Below are 8693 nucleotides of genomic sequence, written 5' to 3' on the forward strand. Positions count from 1 at the left end.
TTAGAATTAAAGTAGGCTACAGCATCATCTAGTAGAAGTTCTTTTAAGTATGGACCAATTGCATGCTCTGATTTCATTCTGAAAGTCAGTGGAGTTAAAGATCTTGTTGTTTCTGATAGTTTTATATAGAACTTGGTGGTTATCAACTTTATGCTTAATGATGTAAGTGAGTAGGTAATCACTTATATAATCTGGGAGGGTACCCGTGTTATGCAGGTCTGGATGATTGTTGATAAGAATCCAGTCTAGGATACTACCTTTGTAGTTGGATTTATTTATTCTGGTGGGTGAGGATATAAGTTGGGTATAACTGTAAAGGTTTATATGGGTGGTGGGAGATTCAGAGGAACAATTGTTCCAGTCAATATTAACATCTCCTAACTCTATAGTTTCATAGGAGTATGTGTTGGAAAGCCATTGGAAGAAGTCTTCTAAGGTATTTGCATTGTTGCCTGGGGGGATATAAATGCAGGCAATTAATATATTTACTTTTATTAAGCTGTAGTTTGCTAACTAGGGCTTCTGGATTATTGAATAAGAGGGGTTGTTGTGGGGCTAGTTTGACATCTATTGTGTTTTTAAACAGAACTGCTACTCTTCCACCTTTCCTGGTGTTATGGTCTAGTCTAAGTATGTTGTATCCTGGTGGGATAACCTCATCATTTTTAGTTCCTGGTTTTATCCAGATTTCTGTAAGACATAGCACATAAGGTGAGTAGGTAGCTAGAAGGGCATGCAGATGTATAGACCTTGTTGTTAATATGCCTGATGTCAGGTCAGGAGAGAGTTAGGGGACCTTGAATTTGACCATATGTTGAAGGTGGTAGTGGGCTGGGAGCTTGTGGGAAGGGTGGGTCCAGGGTTAGGGTGGAAGTCCCCATCCCTCATCAGAGTAAATTGTACAGTGATTATTAGTTTCAGTGCTTTACTTTATGATAGTATCTAGTTTTGAGGGAGATGGACCATGGTCTATTTAGTTGGTGGTTGTTAAAAGTGGAGAGGATAGGTTTGTAGTGAGCTAGGAGTTGGTCTGATTCACTCACGGTGGGAGCAGAGATGGTATGTGATATGGGGTGGTAAAAGCCAAGATACAGCTGGTTTTCATAGATGGTGAAAAGATATAGCCCAGGCAATATAACTGAGAGGAACATAATTGGTCTCATCTTGATAGTAGTGGTACTTGGTAAGGAAAGTGGATGGAGAATTAAAAGGGTTGTTTGCAGGAATGGGTGGTGTATGGGGTGGGGTGTATGAAGTTGTGGGTTATCTGTGATAGGTTGTAGGGGGGAGTGGTTTATTGGTCTTAAATTTAGCACTAGTGGGGGAAGGTGGGATTTGGTGGCAGGGTGGGTCATGGAGTGAGCCCAAGCAAAGTGAGGGCAAGAGGAGCAGGGCTACACCAAGCTACAAGTATTCCCAGGGTCTGTGAGTATGCAGGCTTAAAGAATACAACTTTACAGTGATTTCTACTCGGTTCTTTTTAAACTGAGCTGCAATTTACACAATTTTACTCAATTCTTTTGAAAGTAAGCTGTGTTTTACTCAATATTATATTAAACAATGTTTGCAGTTTATTCAGACAATTTTACTAACTGTTGGGAGTAAGCAAGCTTTTAACCTGAATTTTGTACAGATATTCGTTATTTCTTTAGCAACTGTGAGATGAAGTAAGCAGGGGAAATGTGTTATACAGGCTGTAGGAGCTGTAGAATGCTTATTTTATTACTTATTACAGCAGCCTGACTAGGGAGTCTAAGAATGTTAAGCTATCTTTTACTATGGACTTTTAGCTGAGATGTCTGAAGGCTGATGAAGATGAGAAATTGTGATGTCTGGAGACTGAAGAGACTAAGAGGCAGTGGCAACATGAAAAGGATATGCTGTCTCTTCATTAGGGTCATGGAGGTAATGGTAAAGGGAGTAGCCAAAACCCAGAATCAACAAAGGTTAGTAAATGTTTTCCACAATCTACAGAGGGGGATAATTTTAATAGTTTCATTCGTATGTTTGAAACAGTATGTAAGCAGTATAATGTTGACCAAGGGCTCTGGGTATGGTTTCTGACCCCCTTCCTCCATGGTAAAGCTGTAACTGTTATTTCTAAATTGTCTGATACTGATTGCTTAAGTTATAATACTGTTAAAAATTGTCTATTAGAATGTTTTAAGTTAACAACTGAAGCTTATAGGAAAAAGTTTCATGAGCATAGACACATGGCAGATGAAAGTGTGTGTGAATATGTTGCTGAACTAAACACTTATTTTCATAGGTGGGTGAATCCTCAGGCCTTTTGAAGGGCTGGCAGACCTTTTGATGATGGAACAAGCCCTGAGCACTTTGACTGAGAACATAAGAATCCGGTTAGCAGATAGAGAATGTAACACAGCAGATAGATTGGTGAAAAAGGGAGACCTGTACCTAGCAAGCATGGCATCACTGCACAGGAAAGGGATACCCAGTGCTGCTCATGGGTCTAATGGAACCCATGGTGGGCAGCCTAGACACCCCCAACAGAGTTCACCAGTAGGAAGGGAAGTCACAAGTCCAGGTACACATCCAGGACCAAGGATTAAATGTTTTAAATGCAACCAATGTGGCCATGTAGCATATAGATGTCCATGGAGACAAGGTGAGGAACCAAAGGTGGGACAGCCAGCACGTGGAAATGACATGAGTCCAGGTACATGTCCAGGACCGAGGGTTAAATGTTTTAAATGCAACCAGTGGGGCCATGTAGCATATAGATGTCCATTGGAAGGTGGGGAACAAAAGGTGGGACAGCCAGTAAGTGGAAATGACAGAGTGCCAGTAGTAAGCTGTCTGGAGACAACAAGGGTACCAAACTACCACAATAGGTTATATCCCATCTTAGTAGATGGAAAATAGGCCACTGCTAAGAGAGATACAGCCTTTGACCTAACCATTGTGAAGCCTGCAGTGATTAAAGAGGAGCAATACTTACTTGGGCAGTGTACTCCAGTCAGAGCTTTAGGAGGGACTCTGTTCCAAATACCTTTGGTTAGGGTTCACCTTGGCTGGGAGGGTGGAAAAGGAAGACAGTAAGTGGGTGTGTTTGAGGATATCCCTGCAGATGTCCTGATAGGGAATGATTTTAATAATGCAGTATCTTGTATGCATGCAGTTACACACAGTCAGGCTTGGAGACAGGTATGTGGGCCTTGTAGCCTGGGGAGGACCCAGACAGACCACACACTTGTAGCCATAACTGGTGAGATGGCCACATCAGGGAGGGAGCATCCCTGTAGCAGTGAGACTGAAGGTGTGCCACAGTTGCTTGTGGGTACTGATGTTCCCGTGGACAGAATGACTGCAAGGGCAGAGGTGAGTAGTAGTACCAAGGCTGACAGTGAGGCACCACTGCCAGAGGATGCCAGACTTCCTGTGGAGGAGGAGCTGGAGAGGGTTACCAAGAGTGAGTTGAGCTCAGCTCTCAGACCCTACATTACAAGACCTGATGGAGGTAGCTAGTGAGGCATCTGATTGTTAAGGGAAAGGGGACTCTGTATACTGGGGACAAAAGGTTACTGTATAGAGAGTGGACCCCTGAGAGAGGACTAGAGGTTGAGAGAATACAGCAGTTGGTATTGCCCAGAGCCTACCATCTGGCACTTCTAGCCATAGCCCATTATATTCCCTTTGCAGGTGATATGGGCATATAGCATACCAAGAGATGTATTATGCAGAACTTTTACTTTCTGGAATTTCCAGAGATGGAACAGGGTACTGCAGGACCTGTGAGCAGTACCAAAAGGTAGGCAAGGCAGGAGACAAGGTGAAAGCTCCTTTGATGCCTTAGCCTGTGATTGAGAAGATGTTTCAGAGGGTAGCTACGGATATTGTGGGACCTTTGAGTATGCCAAGTTCCACACGAAGAAGTATATTTTAGTGGTAGCAGATTATGCTACCAGATACCCTGAGGCAGTGTCATTGTCCTCCATTGAGGCAGAAAAGGTGGCAAATGCTTTGTTAGAGATTTTCAACAGGGTAGGTTTCCCAAACGAAATACTGACTGACAGAGATGCCAATTTCATGTTAGACCTGCTGGCTTGTTTGTAGAAGCATTGCGGGGTGAAGCACCTAAAGGCCACCCCCTACCATCCCCTGACTAATGGTCTGGTTGAGAGGTTAAACTTTACACTAAAGACCATGCTACAGGCATTTGCAGACCAGTTTAAGAGGGTTTGGGACAAATATTTCCCATATCTATTTTTTGATTACAGAGAGGTACCCCAGAAATCCAGAGATGTTTCACCCTTTGAATTGCTGTATAGGCATAGGATGAGGGGGCCTCTAGATTTTATTTGAGATGAGTGGGAGAGTGAGTGTGAATCTCACAAGCAGACAAAGGTCTGGTATGACAAAAATGCTTGAGCTAGAGAGTATGCTGTAGGGCAGCAGGCAATGGTTCTTATTCCCGTCAGACACAACATGCTGCAGGCAGCTTGGGATGGACCCTTCAAAATGGTAAGGAATGTCAGTGAGGCAGGAGGTAGGGGCACAAACTGTACCATATTAACAGGATGAAACCTTACCATGATAGGGAGACTCTGATGCTAAGTATTTGTAGTACAGGGCAGGAGTATGAGGGGGATCTGTGGCTACAGGGAGCCAACCATCCAAATCCCAAATTATTATGGTGGAGCCTAATGTTGCTGGCATATGATAGGAGAGTGCAGCACTGTACTCGGGACAGCAATGCCAAGGCAGCTGAAATCTCAAGACAGGGTATGGGGTAGTGTAGTCCCAGATAGGCTCACCATCTCAAGCAATGTTTCTCAACATTTCTCAAGGGTCACTTAAATACCTTACTTGAGTTTTCGGGGGGGGGGGGGCACAAAAGGAAATAATGTCAGCCTAGCTATCTAGAATTTTGTTAATAATTATATGTCATTTGTAAATATTAATATGATTTATATAGAAATGTGACAGAAGGAGACACTGCCAGCACAGCTATCTGGAATTTTGTAAATAGTTATATGTCATTTGTAAATATCAGCAGGATGCAATTGCTTGTGTTACCACTATATTAAAACTGCATGTTGCTGTATATCAAACTGTTGGTACAGAAGTGTGTGTAAAGTACTGAGCTTAGTGTACACAGTGTACCCTACTGGAAAAGAAAAGAAATGTATATAAACTATTGTACCTGTGTAAATCTATATGTTTTAACAGTGGGAACTAGAACATAGCGGGTTAACTTGCAGAACTTCAAGAAAATAGTTGAAATTAAATTGTTTTATAATTGCACCATAAAAGTTAGTTTCAATGCAGCAGGGAGACAGGATGCCTGAAACTATGGAGCCTTCTGCATTGTGTTGTAAGTGTTTTACTTGTTTTATGTCTTCCAGCAGCTGCAAAGATTTAAGAAGGGTCCTTATTTACGTGTTTTCACAGGGAGATGCTAAATGCTGGTAGTTTCTAACAATGGGAGTTTAGCTTGGCAACTAAGATCAGATGACAAGAAATTATGTTGTGCTACAAGTATCCCAGCAGCAGTATTTGAAATAATAATTTAAGAACTCCCTGACAGAGAGAAACTGGGCATTTTGTATTTGTCTTTGACCTGACAGCATCCGCTGGAAACATCCACTCACCACATCTGTCTTGCCTTACTGTAAGTAAGTTAACTAGGGTACAGTAATTTCTTTTAGATTCAGAAAGGAATATAGTAAAGATTCGTTTAGATGCTTTCTGTATTTATTTATTTATTTATTTAACATTTGTTAATTGGGAAAGTCTGACTTGGAACAAAGCCAATTTTTAGCAGACGCCTTGGGGAAAAGGCTCCAGACGCATGTCTGTGTAACATGGGAGGAAACCGGAGCACCCGGAGGAAATTCACATGAATGCAGGAGGGCATGCAGACAATGTACAGTAGGCACCCCAGCTGAGAATTGAACTGGAGAACCTCTTACTGTGAGACAACAATGCTACTCCTGCACCACTGCACCATCCAGTGCAGTTTAAGACTGTCCTGCAATGTTGTTTTAAATATTTCCAGTGATTTTGAACTCTGATGTCACTGTGAATACATATTTAGTCTTGTCTTGTTCTTTTATTGTTTATTATTAAATATTCTTATTATATTATTAAATATATCTAAACCATTCAATTGTGGCTTGTCTGTCTAGAGATACTTAAGCTGTTAGAGTACTTTCATATCGATTTAGTGACACTGTACAGGTCATCCGGGTTGGGAGGGTGGCCTAATGGTTAAGGTGTTTGCCTTACAAACACAAGGTGCAGGGTTTAAGTCTCACAAGGGATAATTGGCTAGGCTTAAAATGGCTCGTAAGAGCAGTTAGCTTAGTACTAACCTATGTCTTATGTCTTATTCCTAATAGCCTTGCTTTTGGTCAAACCACCACTTGGATTTATAGTAACATTACACAGTAAGATTGGACACCCTTTGCTAAGGGCCTTAAAGTAGCTGATAAATAGTGGCTGTTGGCAATGGAAACTACCTTATAGTCTGGGCAGAAGGGGGCATAGCTAGTAAATCTGTGTCAGCCTTTCACGTGTGTGTGTGTGTGTGTGTGTGTGTGTGTGTGTGTGTGTGTGTGTGTGTGTGTGTGTGTGTGTGTGTGTGTGTGTGTGCGTGTGTGTGTCACTCTGGAATATCTTTCTCACTTCTGTTCCTGTTCCTGCATCTTGCATGCTGATATTGCATCCTATTGTTATTCTTGTTTTATTGTGCATGCTGGGGTGCCATTCAAAACTTTACATATTGTATCAGAAAAAAATCTAATTTTATTTTACTTTTTTAGCCCAGGCAAGGCCTGCACTCCCATGACAGCTGCCTAAGTAACCTTGTGCCATATCCACCCCTATATGCAATATGCATTAACTCCTTTTTGTAAATGTTAGCATACAGCTTTGCTACATGCCATTTTACATCCTGGTTTTATTCCACACTCTATAAATTAACCCATATGAAAACAGCAGTCTATGGGCTACCACACTACCAATACTTTACGAATCATAGACTAGAAGACTTAACTGGAAAGCACATGTACTCTGAAAAACTCAGCTTTAGTTATGTAAATGTCTATAAATTACCTTATTCACAGTTTAATGTTACTATTATGTTCATATCCTGGGTTCTGCCTGCAGTTAGCAAGCCTAATCACTTCTCTACCCCAACAATCAAAATTACTTAAATAAATAAATGCAATAAACTTATGCAACATCTCTAAGGTTCTGCATGTATTATCTGCCTTGTACAGTACATTGTAAACCTTACCTCATATATTATAGAAAACTGTGAGGGGATAAAGTATTTGCCTGTCTATGCATTAGAATTAAGATGTGTTTGACATTTTGAATTCAGACAGTACCTATGGCATTAGGAATTGCCTACAATACAGACACAGTAGTGGCCTTCTACCAACCAAAGCAGGTAAACAGCATTCAATGCTTCTGTTTCATTTGGCTTACCTTTTATCTAAGGTCTCAGAATTATGATTAATCAATAGAGCAATATTATGTAACACAACATAGTTGATATGTCGGAATGGCAGACATGAATGCAAAGTAATGTCTGTTTTGCATAACAATTTAAATCATCACAAGATAAGAAACATCATTAGTAAATATAACCTGACACACTTCATTGTATAAAAAACTATGATGCAGCTGGTTTAAAAAATGTAACTATTGTCAAAATAACATTTAGTTTTCATTTGAGGAAGTTATGACATGGTTTCACATGCAGATAATGATCATGGAAGATAAGTGAAACGTCACATCCAGCATGGCAGAAAAGAAAGGGATCTACAGACTGTAAATCTCAAGCACATCCCTATGTTAGCTGGCATAACTGGAAGGTTTAACAAGAAATGACTGAGATTATAAACATCCTATTTGGAAAACTTTTAGATGGAGCATGGAAGGATACCACCACAAAGCAGAAAAGTGTCATATTCTTTCTAGACATGACAAGCATAAAGGGATGATCCAAAAATGCACAGATCTTCCTGCTTGACCTTGGTGTTAAGTAAATGGATGTATAAAATGCCGAAAAGGAAATTGCTTGCCTTTTTGAAATAATTTCTTGGTGGCTTCAAATGGTCCATTTAGGTTGTTAAAGTGCAGTCAGTCCATTCTGCTTATGCTTTAAAGTGTGAATAATACCATGCGTATATTAACAATGTTTCTCCAAAATACAGCTGGCAAAAAGATATGGGAATGTCTTCAGAATCTATCTAGGAAGTACACCCGTTGTCTGTCTTCATGGGTATGAAACTGTAAAGGAAGCGCTGGTCAACAATGCTACAGAGTTTGCTCACAGGCCCAAACATCCAGCTTTAACAGGCTCAAATACAGGAAAAGGTAAGGAAGAATTTCTATATTTTTACTTTTGGTGTCATGTATTTTGTTGTGAATGCAGTACACTGACAAAAAAGTGGCAGTCTAACTTATTTACATTATAAGATACTCATGAGTCTCACAACAAAGGTAAAGGGAATGAGTCAATTAGACTGGCTGGTGTCAAAATGGAGGATGTGAGAAAAGGAGGAGCAACATGGTCAGAGAATACAGAGCAGGCACACAGGTGAAATTTTGTGCCTAAATGAATGATTCAGTAAGAGGGATGTTCAACTGAAGGGAAAGGCAGTATGTGCGGAAGAAAAGTCAGTTATGTAATGAAGGAATGGAGTTAGGAACATGGA

General features: G+C 40.7%; 1 protein-coding gene across 1 annotated transcript in view; it reads left to right on the forward strand.

Annotated features, from left to right (window-relative positions):
* Positions 1–8693, forward strand: part of LOC122808562 (cytochrome P450 2F2-like) — a 1017871-nt gene that overhangs the window by 177655 nt on the left and 831523 nt on the right. The window contains exon 3 of the mRNA XM_044079518.1: positions 8190–8352. Within this exon, the coding sequence (XP_043935453.1) occupies positions 8190–8352 (163 nt within the window). The remainder of the gene's footprint in view (positions 1–8189; positions 8353–8693) is intronic.

Source organism: Protopterus annectens, chromosome 8.part0 (genome assembly GCF_019279795.1).
Source record: "Protopterus annectens isolate FY-2018-M chromosome 8.part0, PAN1.0, whole genome shotgun sequence".
NCBI lineage: Eukaryota > Metazoa > Chordata > Ceratodontiformes > Protopteridae > Protopterus > Protopterus annectens.